This window comes from Mastigoproctus giganteus, chromosome 5 (assembly GCF_048544385.1).
Source record: "Mastigoproctus giganteus isolate SK-2022 chromosome 5, ASM4854438v1, whole genome shotgun sequence".
Classification (NCBI taxonomy): Eukaryota; Metazoa; Arthropoda; class Arachnida; order Uropygi; family Thelyphonidae; genus Mastigoproctus; species Mastigoproctus giganteus.
In genome coordinates, this window is record NC_143579.1 from 13,331,410 (window position 1) to 13,359,056 (window position 27,647).

The 27,647-nt window shown below is 35.9% G+C and overlaps 1 protein-coding gene across 5 annotated transcripts in view; it reads left to right on the plus strand.

Moving 5' to 3' along the window:
• LOC150085178 (eukaryotic translation initiation factor 4 gamma 3-like) overlaps positions 1-27,647 on the plus strand; it is a 791,506-nt gene that overhangs the window by 626,743 nt on the left and 137,116 nt on the right. For all 5 annotated transcript variants that reach the window (XM_090373913.1, XM_090373915.1, XM_090373911.1 and 2 more), the window contains 3 exons: positions 6,776-6,874; positions 8,244-8,391; positions 24,779-24,879. In XM_090373913.1, the coding sequence (XP_090230039.1) occupies positions 6,776-6,874; positions 8,244-8,391; positions 24,779-24,879 (348 nt within the window). The remainder of the gene's footprint in view (positions 1-6,775; positions 6,875-8,243; positions 8,392-24,778; positions 24,880-27,647) is intronic.

The following is a 27,647-nucleotide window of genomic DNA, read 5'->3' on the forward strand; positions in this document are numbered from 1 at the left end:
TACCAAAGTTTATCAAACTCTAACAGGGAGTTAAATGACTTTGTGATAACTGAAAGGAAAGTGGAAGAGAAATTTTTGAAGCTGGACATAAAAAAGTCACCTGGGGTGGATGGGATCTACTCATCCACAGAGGTAAGCCAACCCTTAGCCATAATTATGAGAGCATCCTTCGATTCACGGTCATATCCACTGGAGAAGTGCGAATGTATCCCCAGTTCATAAAGGGAGATCAAAAGGTAACGTGAGTAATTACAGACAATTATACTGCATGCACACAGCATGGATTTGTTAAGGGATGGTCTTGTGTAACCAATCTGAGAGGTTACTATGATGCAGTGACAAAAGATCTGAATGAAAAAAATAATTTTGATATTATATACTTGGATATCAAAAAGGCTTTTGATACTGTTGCACATAAAAGACTGGAGCAATGTGGCATTAAGATAAAGTTAATGCTTTGGATAAAGGGATGTTTAAGTGGGAGAAGACAGAGTTATTTTCAATGGTCACTACTCTTCAAGTATTAATGTTATTAGTGGAATCCTCCAGGATTCAGTGCTGAGCCCGTTATTGTTTTCAGTATATATTAATGATATTGATGAAGGTATTTCAGACTTAATATGTTTTCAGATGATACAAAGGTAGGGTAGTTAACAAGAGTAATCAGGGTGAACTACTGCAACAAGAACTCGGGAAATTGGGTCGATGGGCTGAGAAAATGCCCATCGACCCAATTTGAAGATTAACATTGACAAAGGTAAAAGTACTGCATACGGGTAGCAGTAATCCCAGAGTAACATCAACTGTGTGATACTACACTCAGGGTAGTGGAAAATGAAAAAGACCTGGGCGTAATTTTGCAGCCAGATATAAAATTCTCTGAGCAGTGCAGACATGTTGCCAGGACAGCCTATGGGATTTTGTAGTAGTAGTTGTAATGGCAAATGATGCAAAAAAGCAAGCTCATATAGCATCAGCCAAAAAAATAAATAAATAAAATAAAACTCAGTTCATCCATCCGTACCTCCCAAGAACTTGTCTAGTTCTCCCTTCAATTTTTTCATCCTGTTGCTGGCTGAAAGCATATTTCCATACATCTATTCTGCAATCATCTTTACTCAATTTCAGTTTATGTTCTCTTGTGTATAATCTCAGCAAGTGGAAGAATGCCATAAACATTCAGCTTACTCATTCCATTCAAGTCTTTAAACACCTCAGTCACACCTCCCCACAGGTGCTTGATCTTGAGATGTTGAAATTTGTAGAACTGAAGCCTTTTTGGTTAAGAGCACACTTTTATTCCATTCACCAGCTGGTTGCCCTTCTTTGCACCTATTCCAGCAGTTCTACATACATTCTAAAGTAAGGCTTCCAGACCTATATACAGTACTGAAGATTTGGCCTAACAATGGCATTATATAAAGGGATAATCACCTCCTTCTCTGTGCTAGCAAAGTTTCTGTATATTGTTGACGAAACATCATGAGCTGTCCTGGCAGCATGGTTTCATTGCTCAGAAAATTGCATGTCTGACTGTGAAGTTACCCCCAGGTCTTTTTCATTCTCCACTATCCCAAGTGTAGTACCACACAGTTGATAAGTTACTCTGGAGTTACTGCTACCTATGTGCAGTACCTTTCAATTGTCAATGTTAAACTTAAACTGCCATTTCTCAGCCCATTGACCTGATTTTTGTAGAATTTGTTGCAGTAGCTCACCCTGACTGCTATTAACCACCCTGTCAACCTTTCTATTATCTGCAAACTTGCACATTAAGCCTGATATACCTGATTTATAACATTAGTCCGTGAAGAGCAGTGATCATTAATAACAGCTCTGTCTTCTTCCACTTAACCACCCCTTTATCCATGGCAATAACTTTCCACATTGCTCCTGTTTGTACAGCAGTTGTTTATGTGCAACAGTATCAAAAGCCTTCCTGAAATCCAAGTATGATGCCAAAAATATATTTTGTATCCAGTTCCTTGGTCACTCCAGCATAGTAACTTATCAGATTAGTTAGACCAGATTGCCCCTGAACGAATCGATGCTGTGATGCAGTGTAATTGCTTGCCTGTCCAAATGGTCCTGCATTACTTCTTCAACCAGTAATTCCATTATTTTCTCCTGGGAAATAATGGAATCACTTTCAACTTCCATTTATCTTATTCCTGTTAGACATTAAGCTAACAGGTCTGTAATTACTCATGTTGCCTTTTGATCCTGCTTTACAAAAAGGAGATATATTCACACTTTCCAGTCCATAGGGTCCCCCCCCCCCCTGGATGCAAGGATGCACTCATAATTATGGCTAAGGGTTTGCTGACCTCTTTTGCTGCCTCAGTTAATATAATTGTGGGCACACAAGTATATATGCACCTGTTCTTAATCTTAGCTATCCTAACACATTAGATCGCTACATTGCTACTTTTTCACATATGTCATTACCGCACTCATATTTCTTTATACAAAAGCCTGCCAAAATGAAGAGTCATTATTAGTCTATGCCAGTATATTAGTAAAATTTAATATCCCCCTGTGGGGGTGGAATGTTAAAAATTATGAGGATTCAAAAGTGGTGTATGCTACAAATATGCAAAATTTATATTTTTAAAGTAAGATGAGTTTACCTCAATATAGTATGTAGAACACTTCCGTATGATACTCTCCAGAAATTAATACGAAAAAATCAAAAAACTTACATTAGAATAACAAATAATTAAATATCAATTTAACGCAATTAAAAATACGAAAATTAATTAAAAGAATTTTAACCAAAAAAATATCAAAATGATTTTTTGAATTTGAATTAAAAAATATCAAAAAAGATTGCTTTATTTTTTGTTAAAATCTTTTAATTAATTTTCTTATTTTTAATTGTGTTAAATTGAGTTTTACTTATTTGTTACTCTAATGTAAGTTTTTCGTTTTTTTTTTTTTTTTTTTTTTTTTTCCCGTTTTAATTTCTGGAGAGTATCATGCGGAAGTGTTCTATGTACTATATTGAGGTAAACGCCTCTTATTATTTTACAAATATTGATATCAACATAGAATATATTGAGCATCACAGCTCTGGTTCATACTAATTACAATGGTTCATGTTGATCACAATCCTCTTCCTACTGACCTGCAGTCCATCTAAAGGTTTTTTCTGTGTTTATTGTTGAAAAATAATCATTAGATCATGTGGGAGAGTTTTATAAATAATGAACTAGAAACAAACAGTATTCTAAGCTTTGTCTTGTCAGTGTTTGTTGTTTGGTTTTTAGGAGCATTAGCAACTAAGGCCATATTGCTCCGGGATATGCGGTGGTCATTCCCTGACCTTTCCGCATCCTCCATATTTGGTGGTGACGGGCTCGAACCCCGGTCTAATCAAGAAGCGTGTGCTATGCACTGCTGCTCCTTCCCGCCTGGCTACGGAGGCGCCTTTTCTTGTCAGTGTAAACCATCACGTGATGGGAAAATAAAGTCATGGGAAAATGATAAATAAAATTCTTAAACAATGCCAAGTAAAAAATTTGTACAAAAAAAAGTTTTAGAAGGTATGGAAAATCAGATTTTTATCTTCATCCAGTAATTAATGCGGACTTGTTGTTTTTGAGTTATACTTCACAGGTTTAACACTGAACTGCAGAGTTAAAATGAAATCAGCTTTCATTTGTTTCAGTGAACCACATTTAGAATACTGTGTTCAGATATGGCAACTTTTTTAGACACATTTGGGGTGAAATTTTATTTTAGTTTTAACAAAGAAATTTAAATAATTTCAACCTTAATATGACAAAAAAGGGTGAAACAACAAATAGCCTAAACTTAGAAATAAGTGAGATTCCCGTTGCCTTTTATAAAACACTGTGTGTCTGTGTGTTTCTGCAGTAAATCAGAATAAAAGTATTGTTATCAGAATGGTGTAGTATTGTTATTGCATTTGCATTTCACATAATGTTGAAGTAATGAGTTGTAGTTTTAATTTTTTATTAATTTGAAATTTATATTTCTGACTGGAGCAGTGCAGCATTCATCTCATAACGGGGAGCACACCTTGGCTCTTTGGGAGGGGAATGATGAAATCACTTTTGTTATAAATCATGGTAGTGAATGTATTTCCTTATTGTTTGCACTGTATGTATGATGTATGAGGGGCATTCAACAAATTATCTACCTACCGTTGAAGGTAAGTAGATAATTTTTTTTTTTGTTTGTTTTTCTGTTTTTATTTTTCAATGTAACTCCCGTGAACGTCACTACATTCATTCCGTTTTGTTGGCAATAAGGAAATACAGTCAGTCCTCGTATAACACATGTTTATACTACACGAATTCGATCATACACGATTTATAAATAGGGGAACGATATCTTGTATAACACGAACCAAATTCGCTTATGCACGATTTGCCTTTGTGTTTACAAGAAATTGCAGTCGAACGTGGAATCACACCAACTGAATGCAACACGATAGCAGTGAAGAGAAGATTCTGAAAATGTATTTGTTTTTTATATCAGTGAAGGGGAAATATATTTCACCATAATAATGTAAAAACCCACACAATTCCATATCGGTATTATCGCAAATGCAATTAGATCGAGTTTACTACCAGATTATACAGATTCCACTAGCAGAAATGCAACTTGAAATTGTTTTTATTGTTTTTATGGTTGTAACTCCCAGAAATGTGCTTTAGTAAGATGTGAGCTAGTGAGGTTTTAATACTGTGTCTCTGGCTTTACTGTGTTATTCAGTTGCTACACAAGCACAGCTTTGTTTATGTGCATCAAACGTGCCTCCTGATTTTGTAATTGTGCTTTATTTCCTAAAAATGAGTAAAATACTTAGAAAAGAGAAAATGAAGCATCCAGTACAGATTCAGAGAGAAAAAGAAAAGCAATATCGATAATCTATCTATATTGCTTTTCTTTATCTCTCTGAATCTGTAGTATCTCCGACAGCCATTTTGGTATCAACGATAGAGAAAAAATATGAAATTGTGAAACGCTTTGAGTGAAATGAAAGACCATGTGATATTTCACATGCTACAGGCCTAAATGAGGCAACACCGAGAATTAGAAAGAATGCAGAGAAAATAAAAACGAACACTTTCATACCAGGAACAACTCAAAGTGTAATAAAATCCATTAGATCAAGACACAAAGGATTGGAAGAGATGGAATGGCTGTCATCTGTTTGGATAGAAAATCAAAGAAGTTTGCTTACGATAGAAGCAAAAGCATTAGCAATATTTTATTACATAATAGTCGTAATAAAATACGTATTTTATTACGATTATTTGTGTTTGGTAATGTTTTGGTTACAATGTGTGTTCAATCTTGGGTGGTTGGCACCTAACCCTATTTTTCCCATAGGGCCTGTTATTTATATTGCACAATTTTGCATTGCACAAGTTTCTAGGAACACAACTATCATGCTATACGAGGACTGACTCTACCAGACAAATAAAATTCTTCGTCTTGTCCATCAGAGAATGCATAAACAGCAGACTTCAGTTCATTGTCATTAGCAAAGCGATGTCCACATACATTTTTCTTGAGGTGTAAAAGCAGGAAATAGTCACTGGGTGGTGCCATATTTTGACTGTAAGGTGGATGGGTAAGTTCTGTAAAGTCAGTCTCTCAAAGCAGCAGCAGCATGAGACCTGTGCACTGGTGCATTGTCCTAAAAAGCAGCACACCTCTGTAAAGTTTTCCCTGGCATTTTTCCTTAACTTTATGACATCCCTTAGGATGTACAGTAGGATGCATATGACAGTAGGATGCATATGTACCTTAGGATGCATATGACTCCTTGGTGACTGTCTGCTTGTGTTCTAAGTAGTGAATATGCAGAATTCCCTCAGCATCCCAAAAAAATAAAATAAAATAATAATAAATGGTGGCCATAATCTTGCCAGCTGAAGGTTGTGTCTGAAATTTTTTTGGTTGGGGAGAACTCTTGTGCTTCCATTGTATTGATTCTTGCTTGGTCTCGAGATCCCAGTGATCACCCGTAACATTCTGGAGATGAAAGTTTCAAGATTCCTTTCGTAAAGCTCTAAATTCTCCTTACAACACCATACTCTAAATTGCTTCTGCACAGGGTTCAGAAATGTGGGGACCCACCTTGTACTGACCTTAGTCATCCCCAAATGTTCATGGAGGATGGTTATAACTGGGATGCCTTTAAACGTCTGTCTCCTTCTTAGGTTCTCCTTTGTGGGCTGGGTGAAACATTAGTGCTTTACTGAATGGGGACCATCCTTTGCCTAATGGTGATATCTTTATCATTAGTAGTTGTTTCATACCCACACATGCTGTTTCATTTAGTATAACCAGATGTATACCATCTACCCTGGAGCCTTACCCACTTTCTTTGTCAGTAGCTTTTCTAATAGATGCTTCTCAGAGATTCTTATCACTCTTACTTTTTAGCAGGCTGACTTCTCTTTCTAATTTCTCCTAAAACATGCTTTTCAACATAAAGATTATTGCAAAGTAACCTAAAATGGGTTTCAGGCATATAAATCTATGTAATTTAATATTATTGTGTTTGATTTTATTTGCAAATACTCATTGTGTGCGTGTGTGCATGCGTGCGTGCACAGCATTATTATTATTGTATTGTTGCAATAATGGATTTTCAATATTCAGTATGTGTCCATCTGGCTTTCATGCTCTCAAGTATAATTTATTTATTTATTTTGCCATTGTGTTACTTTGCATGTATATGAAGTATCATAGAAATAAAGTTTTACTTATTTTCCTTTATTTTCTTTTATAGATGGATGATTACTTCTCAACCATGAAAAAGATAGTAGATAAAAGACAGACCACTTCCAGAGTCAGGTTTATGTTACAAGACATAATTGAACTTAGACAGGTAAGATGTTATATCAGTTATTATAGAAGATAACTGAAATTGCATGAATGCAGCTCCATGTGTGCAGTTCTGGGCATTTCCTGATGTAGCCTTTAAACTATGATTTTCTCCTTTAAACTAAATTTCCATCCACGTATATGCACATCTGGCAGAATACACTGCTTAATTTACAATTTTAATATAGTAGTTGCCTTTGTTACCATACTACTTCAGTGAACACTTGAACTGAATAGGGCTTAAATGCCGGGGTAAATCAGAAAACCACCAGTAAAGCAGTTCATCAAAACCTAATAGGATTAATAGGCAAAGAACACAGTCTACCTAAAGATAAATATGTTATTAGTAGGTTACATATAGACATTAATGTATAAAAGTGAAATTCCAGTATAACTTATTTGTATGATAAATTTCATTATGGTGACATTTTGCTACTATGAAATACAGTTTTAAAAAAAGAAATCGGAATAATAAATTGCCATATTACAATGTAATTATAATAAAACATGCAATTTTATGTTTTTGCACATGTTATATGTTCATCAAAACAAAACTTATTAATTCTGTTTGGAAGGAAAGAAAAACATTATTAACATGAAACCACAGTGTTCCATTTTTAGATTTATAAAACCATAATAACAACTATCAGCTGATAGTGTAAACAACCACTTCACACATGCACACAACTCTAAGAACAAAGAAGTGTCTGAAACAAACTGAAGACAGTATTTATTTTTGACAGTTGTGCAGGATTTTATCAGTTAGAAAGGGAATACATTTGCTTGTTATACAAGTTGTTGATATACACATAAGAAAAATGAATTTTCAGAATGAAATGGAGCAGGAAGATTTATAAATTGTTCATTTGTTAGTTTCACATATGTATATTTTAATTGTTTTTATTTAAAGTGTTATAATCTTTTGATTTTTAGGAGTATTTTGGTGTTTGTGTCTTATTAGCACTGAACAAACACTGAGCATTCCAAACAAACATACAAAAGAGAGCAATAATACTATAATGTTTAAAATAACATCTGCTATATTGACATTGAAACCACTTCAAGCACTTGTGACAAAATGTGAATTACAAAATCATGCATGTGCAACTTACATTTAAAGTTATTAATCATTTTACTTTTAGATAACAGTGTGGAACTCTGTTATCTATTGCATTTATATTGAATTAGAACATAATTTTTCTTATTCTTATTACAGAACAAATTCTTGTTTCACATTAAGTTAAAGGAATAATATTCTTCACAAAAAAAAACATTACATTAATGAAGACCCTAGAACAATAATAAGTAGGTAATTGGCACTGGTGATTTTTAATGTATATATTTCAGATCATTGTTTTGTTATCTTGTAATAGAATTTTTGGACCCCAAGGCGAGATGAAAATAATCCAAAGACTATTGACCAGATTCATAAAGAAGCTCAAAAAGAGGCTCAAGAAGAACATCATATGTTACAACAAACAACTTATCAGAAAAAAAATGACGATCGTGATCGTAGGAAAAGTAAATATTAGTTTATTTATTTCTTTAAATTAGATAACAGTTAAAATTGCTACTTAATTTAAAATTGAAATGTTTTTAATTATTTAATTTAAAATTCTTAAAATAAAATTAAATTTTTATTTAAAGAATATAATGTGTAATATTTGGGTGCATAAAAAAAACTCCATTATTGTTATTAGTTATGCTTAGGTGATATTTTTTTGTAAAATTCAATAAAAAAAATTTGTATTTATCAATATTTTTAATTCTCTCTCTCTCTCTCTCTCTCTCTCTCTCTCTCTCTCAAACTGTAGCCAACAAATTATTTCATTTATTCATTCATTTATTTCATATTAGACTATAAATTAAAGTAATATATTTGAAAGCGAATTTTCACACATCTATCCTGTAACAATTTTTAATTTATGTCCAGTTATATGTGTTTTCCAGGAAAGGGCAAAGATGTAATCAGCATTTAGTTTACTTTTCATATAGTCTTAAACACTTCGTTCATGTCTCCTTGCAGGTGCCTAGTTCCAGACACCACAGTTTGCAAAACTGAAGTCTTTGATAAGAAAGAGAGTACCCTTTTGTGTCCCCAACTAATCTTCTCTGTATGCATACAGTATGCAGCCTAATGTGTACAATGGAATAATCACCTCATTGTCTCTGCATTGAGAATTCATGTATATCATTGACAGAACACCACAAGTTATCCTAACAGCCTGCCTACACTGCTAAGAATAATATACCCAGTTGGTATATTATTTTGAGATTACTGCTGTCCATACATATACAGGTAACCCTTGTATACCACAATAGTTTTTTTCCTTTAAAATCTCATTTAGTGCAAAACCGTGTTATATACAGAACTAAGAACCAGTATAAAAGGGGGGAATACCTTCCAAAAGCTAACAAAAATACACCATTTTTTTTTATATATATATATATATATATAACTATCAGAAACCTAATATTTATTAAAAAATGGTAATAACTGAACAAACTTATTACAAACTGTGATACATATATGTCAGATAGTGTATGTTCATTTAATTTTCTTCCTCTCACTCCTAAGCACAATCAACAAGAATGTTTTTTTTTTTTTTTTTTTTTTTGTTGCAGAATATCTTCACCTTCTGAACTTTCTTTTGCAGCATCTAGATTTCGTGTATCTTCTGCTCTCTTTAAAAAACAGTAATCTGGGTTTGTTTGCTTTTGTTTGATAGATTTTTGTAAATTTCATGGTGTGGAGCCAAGCAATTTTGAAGCTACCTTTTGAACTTTGTGCTTCTTTCAGTAGAAGGATCTGCATTCAGAAAATAATATTCTAATTACTCGCCTAAGTTTATGCTTTTTACTGTAAAATTTGTAACTTCAGAATTTTTATCTGCACTATTATCCTCTGAATTGATTTAGTTTACCTTTGATGCCATGTCTACCAAATCCGCTTCACCAGCCTCTTTCTACTGGTAATTCTTGAACATGTTCAGTAGTTGTATCATCAAAACTTCCCCTCCTACTGATTTAGCAAGTTCTACTATCGCATCTATTCCGTTTTCTGCTGGTTCGGCCATTTTTTCTTGAATGAACTGACTCCGGCCATGCATTTTTCCAACACGCATTTAATGGTAAACAATTGGAAATATTTCCATGCCTCTGTCACTTCAATAGATTTGGAATCAATTTTTTCCAAAATCGATTGTAACAATTTTATGTCAATTATTAATGAGTTTTAAAGGTAGATATAATGCCTTGATCTAATGGCTAAATTAAAGAAGTTGTATTAGGTAGTAGGAACATTACTTCTACATTTGAATGACTTTTTGGATAGCCTGGAGCATTATCCAATAGCAATAAAGCTTTGAAATCTAGATTTTTCTGCTTTAAATTGTTTTCTACAGCTGGCACAAAACAATTTAGAAACCATTCTTTAAATAAATTGGTATTTACCCAAGCTTTTTATTTGCTTTGCAACATACCAGTGATGCTTTTTATTTACACCTTTCATTGCATGAGGATTAGAGTATCTGTAAACTAGCATTGGTTTTATCATGTAATCTCCTGATCCGTTACTGCACATAAGTAATGTTACACGATCTTTTGATCATGTAACATTACTTAAAATATCTTAAAACCTGGTGCCGTTTTCTCTCTTTTTTTTTTTTTTTTTTTTTTTGAATAAACGTTCTGTTGGGTATTCCCCCCCCCCTCCAAAGAGATCTGTCTCATTGGCATTGAATACTTGATGTGGTGTGTATCTGTGCTCTTCAATAATTTTTTGAAATTCTTCTGCATACTTCTTGGCAGCTTCATTATTGACTGATGCACTTTCCCATTGAATTCTTATGTTATGTAATGAGAAGTGGTTTTTGAAATCGCTCAAGCCTTTGCTATCAACAAACTCCAGGTTAACAGAAGATTCTTCATTTTCTTTTAAATGGTTATAAATTTTTAGTGTTTTTTTGTTTAATTACATTGCTGTCTAATGGGATCCGTTTTTTACTACTGTCTTCAATTCAAATATTGAGCACTTTTTCCATTTTTATTGGTGCTCAGGGACGAGCTGTCATATTTATGGAAATGAAAGATTCTGCAGCAACAGCAGTTGCTGCAGGATCAATTTTCTATTCAAATTTTCTTTATGGTCTAGATTGTTGCTTCATTTAAATTTAAACTTTTTGCAATGTTTGATACCTTCTCTCATTTTTAAGACAATCCAAAGTTTGTATTTTTGCTTATAAAGAAATTAATTTTTCTTTTGAGTTGGTTTTTGATTTTCCTAAGGGCAGAATTTAGGGCTGGAATTTAATTCACAACAAAGAAATTATTCCAATACTGTGATGGATAAGGACAAAGTTTAGTAATACATACCCGGAAAAATGTATAAACGATCAAATAAAAACCATAATAACTTTACAAAAACCTTAAAGGCCTCAAACTACATGCTTCGAAGTCACAATTTTTTATGCTTTCAAACAAGTTCAATAGCACAGAAACTAACGCTGTAAAGAATATTGGATCATGCCATGCTGCCCATTATAACCTCAATAGACATCATTCATACCGCATGATGGAATAGTTGGGACATTATAGATCACTTAATTAAACTCTAGTTTTATGTCTCTCTCTCTCTCTCTCTCTCTCTCTCTCTGAAAACAGAAGCTGTGGCAATTGGCTAGCCTAGCTAGCCAATTGCCATAGCTCCTGTTCTCAGAGAGAACAATGTGGCTTTAGCCAGTTCATGTTGTTTTCCCACTTTTCAAATGTTCTTTTGTTCCTGACTGCAAGTGAACATCGGGCCACAAATGAACCGTTTTCGAGATAATGCACATTTCTGTTAAGATCTTCCACTGACTATGGGAGCACTCTGGGAAGGTAGTCTGTATTTCTGAGACCTTGTACATACTGGATATGGTAGGGGTAAAGTAATTGGCGATGTAAAATTCCCCACACACTGCTATGAATCAATACACTCTCTTGCAGAGCAACCCTCCTTGTCTAAATTCCTGGATTTTGTTCTATTCTTTCTAACACCCTTTCCTCAACATCAGGTGTCATGCCTGCTCGTACTCCATGTGCGAGCCCATATTCTCTAAGGTGTTGATGTACCCTGATGAATGTGCGATTGTTGGGCTGCCTTCAGCGGGGAACTGCTTCTTGGTACAAACGTGCAGCCTCAACTGCACTGCCGTTGGATTTACCATACACGAAGTGCATGTCCGCATACTCTTTCGTTGCTGTAACCTCTTTCCATGTTGACTATCCTTTGACAAGTACTAGTATGCCTGCTACATCTCAGAGCATTGAGAAAGGGAGAGAATGAGGATAACTTTTTTTTTTTTTTTTTTTTTGTAGTTGTTGTCGCATAGGCTTCTGTGGCCATAATGCCCAAGGTTTTTGCAGTACTTTGAGGCAGGAATCAAACCCGCGACCTTTGGGTTGCCAGGCAGGCACTTTACCCACCTGGCTAGTCTGGTCGGCGAGGATAACCTAAACAAACAAGTCAGTGGTGGATCCCAACTAGAAATGTGCAATATCTTGAAAATGATTCACTTAAGGACCCATGTTTACTAGGCCTTTTTTTGCATATTGAGTCTGTACAGTTCACCTTTAAATATTTGACCATCACTTTTGAAACACCCTGTATATGAAATGATAGTCTGTTCATTTTTACTGATTTAAAACTGTCCTTTTGAAAACAGGAGCTGAGGCAATTGACTAGCTAGGCTACCTGTGGCTTTAGCTAGTTCATGTTGTTGTCTTCCCACTTCTCAAATGTTCTTTTGTTCCTGACTGCAGTTTGTTTGCCATTTTTTGCAACTAATGAGATATATATATATATATATATGGTAATGTTTAAAGAGTTACATATGAAAAAGGTATGCAGTTGATGAAATGGTTTCAGTGAATGCAAAATTAATAAATAGGTTTGACAGATGCACCTAAAAGAGCAAAGCAGCATTAAAGGATGAAAAAGTAAATATAAGTTGTATTAATATATTGAATTAAATATTCATAAATGGATGTAATAGTTATACAAAGTGCTAGCAGGGTGAGGAAAGTAGAAAAAGAAGTGTAGTAGATTTGTGAAAGGTGAAAGAATGTTAAAATCCTAGAGGTTATGATAAATTAAGAAAAATTATGGGCTGAATTACCAAGCCAATATAAAGAGGGGAAACTGTAAAGGAAAATTAGTACATCAAAATAATATAATGCAAATAAAATGGAAATAACAATAAAAATGAAAATGTTATATCTGTCATCAGATATGGGAGAATATATTTAGAAAATGGTCTAATATAGGTAATGCAAATATGCATTCTCTGGTGTCTACAAAAATAATTATTGATACATGATCAGGTATTTCATCAGGGGGACTACACCTGACCATGCATCAGGAACTGCATTTCTATACTTGTCCGTAGTAGTAGAAGAAAAGTGAATGGCCAAAACAAGTCATGATAAAGAAATTAGCACTTTCTAATACAGTATGGACAGAGTAGTACCAATGCAATGTAATTTATTGTAGGATTTAATTTTGTGTAGATAGGAAATCAATTTAGAACATGCAAATGGTATAAGGATGAGGTATTAAATTGAGGAAGGGAAGGGGAAAGGGAGTGTTTTAAATAAATAAAGAAGAAAAATAGCGATAGTAGTAGGAACGTCGTTTCACCCTTGTATTGCACTAATAGTTCAACGAATAGGTAAAAATAGATAGCAGAAAAGATAAAAAGCATAGAAAAAGTGATTAAAAGACACTAAGCTTGCTGGGGTTGTGAAGCCCAAACTTATACTATAAGGTTACTTCACATGCACTAATAGTTCGTTGAACTATTAGTGCAATACGAGGGTGAAACGAACGTTCCTACTTCTATTGCTATTTTTCTTCTTTGTTTATTTAAAATACTCCTTTTTCCTTTCCCCTTCCTCAATTTAATACCGCACCCTTATACTATTTGCTTGTTCTAAATTTATTTCCTATACTACATACCTATTTACACAAAATTAAATCCTACAATAAATTCTATATATTCATTTTAACATTTTTCTATTTTAACTAAATTATTTATACCTCAATAAATTACACTGCATTGGGGGACTACCTTGTCCATACTGTATTAGAAAATGCTAATATCTTTATCATGACTTGTTTTGGTGATTTACTTTTCTTCTGCTACTACTATGGACAAGTATAGAAACACAGTTCCTGATACATGGTCAGATGTAGTCCCTTGATGAAATACCTGATCATGCATATTTGCATTACCTATATTTGACCATTTTCTAAATATGTTCCCCCCCCCCATATCTGATGACAGCTATAACATTTTAATTTTTAATTTTATTTGCATTATATTATTATTTTTATGTACTAATTTTCCTTTACAGTTTCCCTTCTTTATATTGGCTTGGTTAAAGCCCATAATTTTTATTAATTTATCTTAACCTCTAGGATTTTAACATTCCTTCACCTTTCATAAATCTACTGCACTTCTTTTTCTACTTTCTTCGCCCTGCTAGTTGCTGGCGCTTTGTATAACTATCACATCCATTTAGGCATATTTAATTCAATATATATAAGTTTATTGTATGTAGAAATGTGAAGAAGATTTTGATTTAAACCTATTGAATATATGGTATACATTGTGAGCTCGACTGAATGAATAAGGAATGTAGCGATATATGGTATGAGAAGAAAAGGAAGAAGAAGTAGACAAGAAATTAAAAATAAAGATAAGAAGTGAAAAGGTGACCAAAATAACATTGCAGTGTCTTTCACAATCTCAGTGTCATCATCAGAGGTCATCCACCGAAATTATGAAAAACACCGCGCAATGTTCTTGCTTCTGTTTCCGACATGTTCTGTATGCTGTGGTACACTTGAGCTGTTGCCATGTGTTGAGAACGAAATATTAAAATTATTTAAAATTTTGCTGTAAGAGTAAGGTCTAATAGATTGTTCCAATAGAAGTGGTTAAATTACGTAGTGCATACAAATCATGGATGACCTTACAGAAGCAAGTAAAAAGAATTGAAAAACTGAAAAAACTAAACTAATGAATATCAGAACAGGCAGGAAGAAAGGGACTTACCGTTACTCTGTAAAACTGACCAAATGGCCAAGATGGCTGCGTGCCGGTATATTTATGTGTGGGTACACTAGCGGCTCCTACCGTTAGAAGGTGTGGGGGGAAAAATTATAATAATTATGGTATGGTGTCTGTATAGATTGAAATGAAATAAATGGTGATGAATGCAGTTAAATACATGATGTCCAAACTGCCCAGGATAGTTGAGAAATATAAAAGCTTATGAAGTAGCAGTGAAAAGGCAGCTAAACTTTGTTAAGGTGAAAAATAGATTGGGTAAAGTAAGAAGGTAGTGTCTTGCATATCACGTTCAGTAGACTAATGGCTCACACGACATAATGTATTAAACTTGTACATAATTTAATTATTATTTTTATTTTCATTTCATTATATACTTACCATATATTTTTCACATAACTGACCTTAAATACACGATGCACTCACTCCCAGACCTTCATTCAGGGTCCTAACTATAGGAACGGGTTTGCAACCCCGAACTATCCAAGCCCAACTACTTATCTCTACTTCATTCATCTTTCTGCTTTACTAGTCACTACTTCTTATGTCCTGTGAGCCATTAGTCTACCAAACGCAATATGCGGGACACTACCCTCTTACTTTACCCAATCTATTTTTCACCTTAACAAAGTTTAGCTGCTTTTCACTGCTACTTTGTAAACTATTATATTTCTCAACTATCCTGGGCAGTTTGGATATCATGTATTTAACTGCATTCATCACCACTTATTTCATTTCAATCTATACAGACACCATACCATAATTATTATAATTTTTCCCCCCACACCTTCTAACGCTAGGAGCCGCTAGCGTATAAATATACCAGCACACCGCCATCTTGGTCAGTTTTACAAAGTAACAGTAAGTCCCTTTCTTCCTGCCTATTCTGATATTCATTACTTTAGTTTTTTTCAGTTTTTCAATTCTTTTCAATTTCTTCTGTAAGGTCATCCTTGATCTATATGCACTACGTAATTTAACCACTTTTATTGGCACAATCTATTAGACCTTACTCTTACCGCAAAATTTTAAATAATTTTAATATTTCGTTCTCAACATGTGGCAACAGCTCACATGTACCACAGCATACAGAACATGTCGGAAACAGAAGCAAGAACATTTCGCTCTTTTTCATACTTTCGGGGATGACCTCTGATGATGACACTGAGATTGTGAAAGACACCCCAATGTTATCTTATTTTGGTCACCTTTTCACTTCTTATCTTTATTTTTAATTTCCTGTCTGTTTCTTCCTTTTCTTCTTCATACCATATATCGCTACATTCCTTATTCATTCAGTCAAGCTCACAGTGTATACCTTATATACAATAGGTTTAAATCAAATTCTTCTTCACATTTCTACATACAATATTCTTTATATATATATATATATATACAGTGTGATTCACTACCAGTGCGACAAACTTGCAGGAGGTGTAGGGGGCCACAAAGATGAATCGGAATCACATAGCATTGCAGGGTCCAAAATGCCTTCGTCAGGACTGGACGGACTGGCTCTCAAGTCTCACATCCTTAAATCAACGTGTTATTGCGATTGTTCCTGTGCTCACCTCAGTTCCCTCATTAGAAAAAAAAATTATACCAAGCCCTTTAGAACATTCTCAACTACTGGCGAACCCAGTAATCGCGTGAACAAAGAAAAAGAACAGAAACAGCAACTCGTTAGTGTAACAGAAATCATTTTAATGACAAGTTTACATTGACAAAAAGCCATGCTACAGAAGGTATTCGAAAGTTCGACCAGAAGTCACATAGGCTTCAAAGTGCCGCCGCATAGAATCCCTAACGTTCTGGAAGGTTCCTGGCATGTCTCGAAACTCCCCGGCAGCTACAGAGATGCGTGCGATGAGGTCTTCAACTGAATAAACGGGGGTCTCGTACATCAATGTCTTCATTTGACCCCAGCAGAAGTCCAGACATGATAGGTCTGGCAATCTAGCAGGCCAATGAACCGGACCACCACGACCTATCCAATGCTGTCCAAATGTAACATTTAGGTGTTGGCGGACGTCATTGGTGTAATATGGGGGAGCCCCATCATGCCGGAACCACATTGAGCGGCGCAACAACTGAGTTACATGTGCTTCTTCGGTAAGTTCGGGCAGGACTTGCTGTAGAAAGATCAAGTATGCCCTACCGTCCAGACAAGAGGGCAGAAGGTACGGTCCAATGAGGTGGTCTCCAACAATGCCGGCCCAAACATTGACAGAGAAACGGCGTTGAGTTGCACATGTTTGCGTACCGTGGGGGTTCTCCAAAGCCCACAAATGGGCGTTATGTTGATTAAAGGTTCCCTCTCTTGTGAAACTTGCCTCATCCGTGAACAATATGGATGCAGCAAATGCGCTGTCTGCCGCACTCTTTTGAAGAAGCCAAGTAGCAAAAGTCCTCCGGAGTGGATAATCCGCAGGCTCCAATGATTGGACGTGTTGCAGGTGGTATGAACTCATTTGGTTTGTTGACAGTATCCTCCATAAAGTGGATTGGGAAATACCCAATCGTTGGCCTATCGCACAAGTACTCGTACTCGGATTGCCTTCTGCAAGACGTAGGAAATTTCCTCATTGTTTGGCGTCCTCATCATTTGCTCTCAATTTATGGTACCTCTCGTGAAACAACCAGTCTCACGTAAGCTTCTCTGCACACGTGCGAAAATCGTATGATGAGGGGCGCGCCTGTTACAGTCCGCAGCTCCATACGCGAGGTGCATGTCGGCCAGTTCAACGCTTGAATACTCGTCCATCCTACTGCCTCGGGAACCGGTTCACAAATGCTGACTTCCAGCGGGATCGCTGTTCATGCGACCTCCCATTCAACGTCCTCTACTGCATGACGAAGGCATTTCGGACCCTGCAATGCTATGTGATTCCAATTCGTCTTTGTGCCCCCTACACCTCCTGCAAGTTTGTCACACTGGTAGTGAATCACCCTGTATATACACATTATGGCTGTAGGATACATTTTGCTAATGCAGTGTCCCTGATCCATAAGTTATATTATCTTCCTTTTCGTACAGTCACATTCCGCCCCATGATTAATTAGCTTCTTAATACAATTATTCTCTACTATATATATATAAATATATATATACATACATGCAGACACAGGTAGCCCTCAATTTACGTCGGGGTTAGGTTCTGGGCACCAAAAATTTTACATACCACTTTGCATCGATTGTTTTATTTTATTAGCGTTCTTCATAGTTGTAGTAATAGTCGATGGCAGCATATTCGTAGCCCTACACACATTAAGGCAGCTTTCACCAGATTCCATCCTCCAAATATTGCACTAGGATTCAGTGAACTTCTTTTACCTTATATGAGAGCGGGAAACTTTCTCATCTCTGATACGGATGTGCTGATTGCCTCCGATTGTCCTAATCACCTGAAAGCAAAGTGGATGAGAAATTGTTGAAGTTAAACGTAAGAAAAGCACCTGGGGTGGATGGGATCTATCCAGTTATATTAAAGGAGGCGGTAAAGCAACTAAGCAAACCCTTAGCCATAATTATGAGAGCATCCTTGGACTCAGGGGAGGTTCCCACGGACTGGAGATGTGCAAATGTATCCCCAATTCACAAAGGGGGATCGAAGGGTGACACGAGTAATTACAGACCAGTTAGTTTAACTTCTGTTCCGGGTAAAATAATGGAGTCACTGGTTAAAGATGCATTGCAGGATCATCTAGACAAGACTGCAGCAATAATTCAGACACAGCATGGGTTTGTTAAGGGAAAGATTTGTCTGACAAATTTGATAAGATATTATGATGTGGTTACAAAGGAACTGGATGCAAAAAATAATTTTGATATCATATATTTGGATTTCAGGAAAGCTTTTGACACTGTTGCGCATGGAAGACTATTGTACAAATTGGAGCAGAATGGTATTAAGGGTAAGTTGCTACAATGGATAAAAGGATGGTTAAGTGCTAGAAGACAGGGTGGTAATCAATGGGTGCTGCTCTTCTTGGACTAATGTTATTAGTGGAGTCCCACAGGGTTCGGTGTTAGGTCCACTGTTGTTTTGTATATTTATCAATGATATTGATGAAGGTATGTCAGGCTTAATGTCGAAGTTTGCAGATGATACAAAGGTTGGTAGGGTTGTTAATGACAGTAATGGCAGTGTGCTACTTCAACAGGATCTAGATAATTTGGGCAGATGGGCTAAGAAGTGGCAACTGAAGTTTAACCTTGACAAATGCAAAGTACTACATATGAGTAGAAGTAACCCCAGAGAAACAGTACCAACTGTGTGGTACTACACTTAAGGTGGTAGAAAATGAAAAAGACCTGGGAGTAATTGTGCAGGCAGATATGAAGTTTTCTGAGCAATGCAGACAGGCTGCCAGGGCAGGTCATGGGGTTTTGTCAACGATATATAGGAATTTTGCTAGCAGGGAAAAGGTGATTATCCCTCTGTATAAGGCAATGGTCAGGCCACGGCTTGAGTACTGCGTACAGGTCTGGAGGCCTCATTTTAGGAAGGATGTAGATTTACTTGAGCGTGTACAGAGAAGGGCAACAAGCTTGGTGAGGGGAATGAAGGGATCCTCTTACCAAGAGAGGCTTAAGTTCTGCAAATTGCAGTGGCTGGAGACTAGTCACCTGCGCGGTGATCTGATTGAGGTATATAAGGCCTTGAATGGGTTGAGCACACTGAATTCTGATGGGATCCTTCCACTTGTTCAGATTACGAATCTAAGGGGGCATAAATTCAAATTAAGAAAAGACAGATGTAGAATAGATGTGTGGAAATTTTCCTTTAGCCAGCGGGTGGTTAATTGCTGGAACAAACTTCCACCTGTCGTTGTGGAAGTTGATAGGTTGAATAAATTTAAGGAGGAACTGGACAGGCATTTGGAGGGAATGGTGTGATTTTTTTTTTTTTTTTTTTTTTGGCTGATGCTGCATAAGCTCATACATTTGCTTTCTTGCATTACATGCCACTACTACTACTACTACTACTATGACGTGAACAGTGGATAGCACATATGATGCTGATAAATTTTGTCTGACGATTTTAAACTTTCAATTTATAAAAAATTTGAAGAAAAAACAAAATAAATAAATAAAAATTGCATTGCGGTTAGTGATCGGCACAAATCGGACCAGGGCAAAACGAGGGCAACCTGTATATATATGTTGTATTAATATTAAATTAAGTATGCATAAATGGATGTGAAAGTTATACGAGGTGCCAGTAGCTATAATGGTGAAGAAGAAGAAGAGTAGTAGATTAGTGAAAGAAGGAAGAATGTTAATATCCTAGAGGTTATGATGAATTAAGTAAATTATGTGCTGAATTGCCAAGCCAATATAAAGTCGGGGGGGGCTGTAAAGTAAAAGTAGTACACTTAATTTTATTTAATAATATTAGCATTAGTAGAGGCATTTAATGCAAGAAAGCAAGCTTATGCAGCATCAGCCAAAAAAAAAAAAAAACCCACTTCCACTTCACCCCTCTGCTCGTTCAAAATACCTGTCCAGCTGAGCCTTAAACTTATTTAGGCTATCAACCTCCACTACAAGGGATGGAAATCTGTTCCACCAACCAGCCACCCACTGGCTAAAGGCAAATTTCCTCACGTCTATCCTACTCTGTCTTTCCTCAATTTGAATTTATGCCGTCTCAGGTGATTATTCTGAGCAAGAGGAAGAATCCCATCAGCATTGAGCATGCTCAAACCCTTCAAAGCTTTATACACATCTATCAGATCACCTCGCTGGTGCCTAGTCTCCAGACACTGTAATTTGCAAAATTTAAGCCTTTCTTCGTAAGAGCACCTCTTTGTTCCATTCACTAATCTTGTTGCCCTTCTCTGTACTCGTTCCAGCAGCTCTACATCCTTCTTGAAATGAGGCCTCCAGACCTGTATACAGTACTCCAGGTGTGGCCTGACCATTGCCTTATACAAGGGAATAATCACCTCCTTATCCCTGCTGGAAAAATTCCTGTATATCATTGACAATACTCCATGAGCTACTCTTGCAGCCCGTCTGCACTGCTCAGAGAACTTCATATCTGCCTGCACAACCACCCCCAAGTCCCTTTCATTCTCTGCCACTGTCAGTGTAGGACCACAGAGTTGATACGTTGCTCTGGGGTTGCTGTTTCCCATGTGTAGTACTTTACATTTGTCAATGTTAAACTTCATTTGCCACCTCTCAGCCCATCTGCTCAACCTTTCTAGATCCTGTTGCAGCAGCATAGTGTCAGTAGTGTCCTTGACAACCCTGCCAACCTTTGTATCGTCTGCAAACTTGGACATTAAGCTTGATATACCATCATCAATATCATTTATAAATACAGAAAACAATAATGGACCCAACACTGAGCCCTGAGGAACTCCACTAATAACATTAGTCCACGATGATCAGTATCCATTGATTACCACTCTCTGTCTTCTCCCCCTCAGCCACCCCTTTATCCATAGCAGTAATTTGCCTCCAATGTCACACTGCTCCAATTTGTGTAGCAGTCTTCCATGTGCAACAGTATCAAAAGCCTTTCTAAGATCCAAGTATATAATATCAAAGCTATTCCCTGCATCCAGTTCTTTTGTGACTGCATCATAGTATCCAATCAAATTGGTCAGGCTAGACTTCCCCTTAACAAAACCATGCTGTGTCCGAGCTATAACTGAAGTCTTGTCTAAATGATCCTGCAGTGCTTCTTTAACCAGTGCCTCCATTAATTTTCCTGGAACAGAAGTTAAGCTCACAGGTCTATAATTACTTGTGTCAGCCTTTGATCCTCCTTTGTGAATTGGGGTCACATTTGCACATTTCCAGTCTATGGGTACCTCCCCTGAGTCCAAGGAAGCTCTCATAATTATGGCTAAGGGTTTGCTTACTTCCTTTCTGCCTCCTTTAATATAACTGGATAGATCCCATCCACCCCGGGTGCCTTTCTTGTGTTTATCTTCAACAGTTTCTCCTCCACTTTACTCCCAGTTATTTCAAGATTCTGTAGCTTACTGCTAGAGTTGAATACATCTCTGGCATTCGCCTCGCTGAATAACTCCTCATGTGTGAATGTCGATGCAAAATATTCATTTAGTTTGTTAGCTACCTGAGCAGGATCATTAACAGTTGACCCATCAATATGAAGTGGACCAATCTGATTCATCCCCTTCCTTCTAGAGTTTACATAAGTAAAGAACTCTTTGCTGTTTTTCTTTGCATCCCTTGCCAAGGATTTCTCGTAATTTGCCTTCGCCTGCCTAACCTCCTTTGTAACTTGGTTGCAGATCAACTTGTATCTATCATAGGCTTCTGTGTCATGTGTTAATTTGTAAGTATCCCATGCATTTTTCTTCTCTGCCATATGCCTCATTAGTTCATCTGACATCCATTTTGACCTAAACCTTGAACAATATTTCTTAGTTGGTATGTAAAGCCTAGTAGCTTCCAAGATAAGTTCTTTGAATGCTTCCCATTTTGAATTTGCTGTTGGTAACATCATCAGTTGGTCCCACTGTATCGAATTTAAATACTGTCTCAGTCCATCGTAGTCGCCTTTATGGAAGCAATAACCCTTCCCTTTACCCCTAATGGTAGTTACCTCTTTGAGTAAATCCCACTTCAGCACACTGTGATCACTGCCACCTAGTGGTTCATTTATCTGCAGATTCTTAATGCATGAAGAATCACTGCTGATAATCAAATCAAGAAAGAGTATTACTCCCTCTATTTGCCTCCCGAACATGCTGATGTAGAAAACAATCATCTAATAAATCCACAAAAGCCCTGCTAGTGTGTGAGTGACCAGCCCCCAAATTCCAGTCAATATCTGGGAAATTAAAATCTCCCATTATAAGACTCTCTGATTTACTGGCCCACTCTATTTCCCTGTACAGTTTCTTATTATACTCATCAGAGTCATTAGGCCTATAGCACACTCCTACTCTCAATTTTGATCTCCCAATGCTTATATCACACCAAACTGACTCAACACTGTACTGTCCAGCGATGTCGACTGGCTTCACTTCCTTGGTTTTTATGTATATTAGTTAGGGTTGTTAGTGGAGTTATTATGTGCTATGTTAATGCTATTGTATGGGGACAATTAGCCACCATACGTGCATAGGTTTTATATGTACTAAACTTATATTTCTTATTATTAATTTTGGTTCTACGTGGGTGCATCAGGTTTGTGGTGATCCCAACCACCCACTAGTTATATATAAACTAGCCTTGGAATGGATAGCCTAATGTACCATAGATACATATAAATATATTAATATATAACACATTGAAATTGGTGTAAAATTTAAAGAAAATTAACATTCTCTCACTTGGCCATATATCGGCTACTTCCTCAGGGGGCTTTGAGCAGACACAGCCAAACTACAAGAATGTTTCATATATACCTGTTTCTGTAATCTCTATACCAGTTTTGCTAGGATAACTTTAGGTCATAACTTGGTTGAAAACTTTTTTTGGAATAAGGTAAGTAAATTATATGTACTTAAATTATGTACTTAATTATTTTTAATTAAACAGGGTGGTTTACGTAAAAGACAGCAAACTGTGATAGGAGATTCAAATCCCTACGGATATGTATCAGATTAAAATACCATTGTACCTCCTTGTTCTGTGGTGGGCAGACTGAAAATGTTCATGCTTCCCACCTTCTTTTGGTTTTGTGTGTAGCTCTATTTGTTATCATTATCGCCAAGTCTACAGTCCTTAAGGTTATTAAATAGTGTATCGTACATCTTAATCCCAAATTGTATTGCCTGTCTAAAGGGTTTTATAATGCTATATACATGTGTGGCCAAGATTTTCGTTCGTTAAATTTCTTCTAATAATTTAATTTTTAATTGTGTTAGATTGATTTCTAATTATTTTTTACTGTAATGTAAGATTTGCGATTTTTTTCGTTTTAATTGCTGGAGAGTATCATACGGAAGTGTTCTACATATTATATTGAGGTAAACTTCTCTTATAATTTTACAAATATTGATATCAATGTAGAACATATTGAGCATCACAGCTCTGGTTCATATTATGTTATATATTAATATATTTATATGCATCTATGGTAGATTAGGCTATCCATTCCAGGGCTAGTTTATATATAACTAGTGGGTTGGCTGGGGTCACCACAAACCTGATGCTCCCATGTAGAACCAAAATGAATAATAAGAAATATAAGTTTAGTACATATATATGTGTGTGTATATATATATATATATTTTTTATTTTATTTTTTTTTTTTTCCTCCGCCTTCTTGACTGTATGTATATGGAGTGGAGACAACTTAGATGTGCTCACTTTTGCCATCATATTGATGAAATTAATGTATGCAGATGTCTGTTAAGGAAGGAGGTTGTTGTTGTTTGGTTTTTAGGAGCATTAGCAACTAAGGCCATATTGCTCCGGGATATGCGGTAGTCATTCCTTGACCTTTCCGCATCCTCCGTATTTAGTAGTGACGTGCTCGAACCCCAGTCTAATCAAGAAGCGTGTGCTATGCAGTGCTGCTCCTTCCCACCTGGCTACGGAGGCGCCAAGGGAGGAGGTAAGGCAGTATCAGTTGACTTTGCACCTTGAAGGATACATCTATAGGGAAACATCTTTCATCCAAGCCACCATTCCTTAGTCATATTGGAAACAGTTGAGATGTGCATCTGTGTTTCATCAGCCAGATACCATTTTAGATATTCATTGCCTTCTAAGAATCTGATAATAATTTTTTTTATTACATATTATAATATAAAGTGATCTTTTCTACTGATATTAATGCAGAATTTTATTAATTTAGGTAGGAGCTTTCCTACACCATTTGCTCCAGATGATGGCTGGAACATGTCTGGAAAAGGGAAAGGAAACTTTGTTGACCCTCTAAAGCTGAAGTTGACAAAGGTATTTTAGTCTACACAAGTAGAATAAAATTTTATTATTAGCTGTTTGTGACTGTTATGTCTTGTCAGTATGCAGTATGGTCTGGAATAAAATATCTGGAAATAGGTTGATTGATATTTTAATTGCAGGGCACTTTTGTAGTTTCTTTTTTCCCCCTTGAGGTGTGGAATGGTAATGCAAGTTATAAAAACATCTTCCCTCCTATTATGCCATTCCTAGGTTGAGTTCCTTTGAAGATGAGATGGTTTCTAAAATGCTGCTGCAATAACTGCAGGGTCTACCTTGCCTTATAAAACTTGGAATTTGAAGCAATATAATCATTTCAGTTCATCAGCGAGTCTGATTACAGTGATATTGCAATAATACCCTTCTGTGACTAAACACAAAAAATTTGTGTTAATTTAGTACAGTGCATGAATTAAATGTTGAGAAGACAGGGGATGCCTTTTGTTGTTATACTCGAATTTCTGTAGATTGCAATTTTAGGGAAATACGTGTGAAGGAATGTAGTTCCAAAAATTAAGTAGAAGGGATAATGGAAGAAGGAGCATAGGATCATATTTTCCATTAGGCATTGTGGCTAGGCCTACAAAAAAAAATAGGGGCCCAAAAAAAAAAATGCAATTCAAATACGATTCACAGATTTTATACCAAAAATAAAATTATAGGAACTAATTTTTAAATAAAAATTTCTATAATAAACTTTTTCTGTTAGAAAAATCATTAACGTCCTTGTGTACACACATCTATTCTACACTTGTAATGCAACTAAGTTAGTGCTGGAATCAGTATTGTGCAAATAACTTCAGTACCAAATTTATAGAAATGCTTTGGAATTTCCTTAAAAACAAAAAAAAACTAGATTTAACATAGGTGCATTTTACTATGTTTGAGGTAATATAGTGAGTTCCTTGGAATGAAGAGAACCTAGAGCCTTCAAACACTAAATGAAGATCCTAAGGAGGGAGAGGAGTTCTGTGAACTTGGAGTTTGACTTGTTTGGATGAGAGAAATTCCAATTCAGAAGAACTGTGCCCGTGGAAATATCTATAGAAAGGGTGTGCAACAGAAACTGAATATCTTTGTGACAGAGAGTGGAGGCAGTTTGTAAACGAAGGTTATTAATTAACATAACTGCCTTCTTTTGAATCTAGTTCCTAGATTCGAAAGAGGGCAATTATGTGAGAGGCTTTGGGAGCACCATCCCAGAACAATATTTCATGGTTATGTGGATTGATATTTGTAGAATCAACAGACCTATACAAATATCAAAGTAACACCAAGAGCAGAAAAAGGAAGCATGTTTTTTTTTTTTTTTTTTTTTTTGATGTGATTATTATGACAAGAGAGGTTAGAAGTTTTAAAAGTTAGAAGAAGAGGTTACCAGTGTCATCCTCAATAAAGATGGGCAATCTTGTCAAAAAGTTTAGTTTTATCAAAAATGTGGGGGGGGGGTAATCTCTTTTGTTAAAAATAGCATTAAAGAAGAACAGCTTTAGAAGGCTTGAGGTTAACCAAGTTTCTTTGCCCACTTGAATTACCCGAAGAACAGTATTTAAGGATATTCTGAGAAGTTGAAACTGAATGCAGTGCAAGATTTCTCAAAGTAATTGCAAAAGCCTCAAATTGAAAGGTAGAATGCAATGTGCTGTCATTAGGTAAACTATGGATAGGATTTGCAGTCAGTGGAAGATAATAGTAATAGTATTAGAGGCATGTGATGTGAGAAAGCAGGCATGTGAGCGCTTATGTAGCATCAGCCAAAAAAATAATAAATAAATAGAAAACAATTTCACACATCCATTCCCTCTAAAAGTTTGTCCAGTTCCTTTTTGAATTTATTTAAGCAATCAACTACCTGCTGGCTAAAGGCAAATTTCCATGCATCTAATCTACAAGTCTTTCCTCAATTTGAATTTATGTTCCCTCTGGTTCATAATCTGAGCAAGTGGAAGAATCCCATCATAATTCAGCATGTTCAAGTAAGAAAAAGGTTGTGAGAGAGAGAGAGAGAGAGAGATTAGAATTTACCAGTTTTCTAGTAGCAAAATGAACGTATTGTGTTTGCATTTCTTGTAATTGTAAAAAGCCTCAGTATCTGAACTGGTCGATTATGAGAAATAACATGTAATAATTTCATTTTGGCACTTATGACCATGGTGATTAATGGCCACAATCCAACATAATTTGCAAAATATAAATTAATGAAAGGATTATCACTTGATGTTATTCATCTGTCTAAATGGAGAGCTCTGCATTACTGAATATTAAACTAGCTTGTTTGCATTAATAGATTTCGCTATCAAATAATCGGTAATGAGGCATAATATTTCAGAGATATCCAGTTAGCCTCTTTATCACTAAAAGAAAGCAATTAATTACAAATACAAGCAAGAGGCCTTAAAAATATTATAAATCCTATTGTAGAGTAGCTTAGTTATCTACACCACACAAGAAATGAAGAGAATCGGTAACTTAGACTTTTTGTGTTAGTCCTTAATCTCCCTACCCACAGATTATTTCCAGAAAGAACGGCTTTGCTAATAAGTGGTGCACTAATGGAATTAACTGTATCATGCAAGATTAATATAGTTCATTATCACACGTGTGAACTGTGCTTGTTTGTGGCCACTGATATTTGCCAGTTACTGCAAGGTACTGTTGAAGAAGTTAATTACGTATAACACTGTCCACATTCCAAAGAGGCTTTTATTAAGAGAAACTTAATTGTTATTCATAAATGCAAAAAGTTGTATGACAGTGTTTAG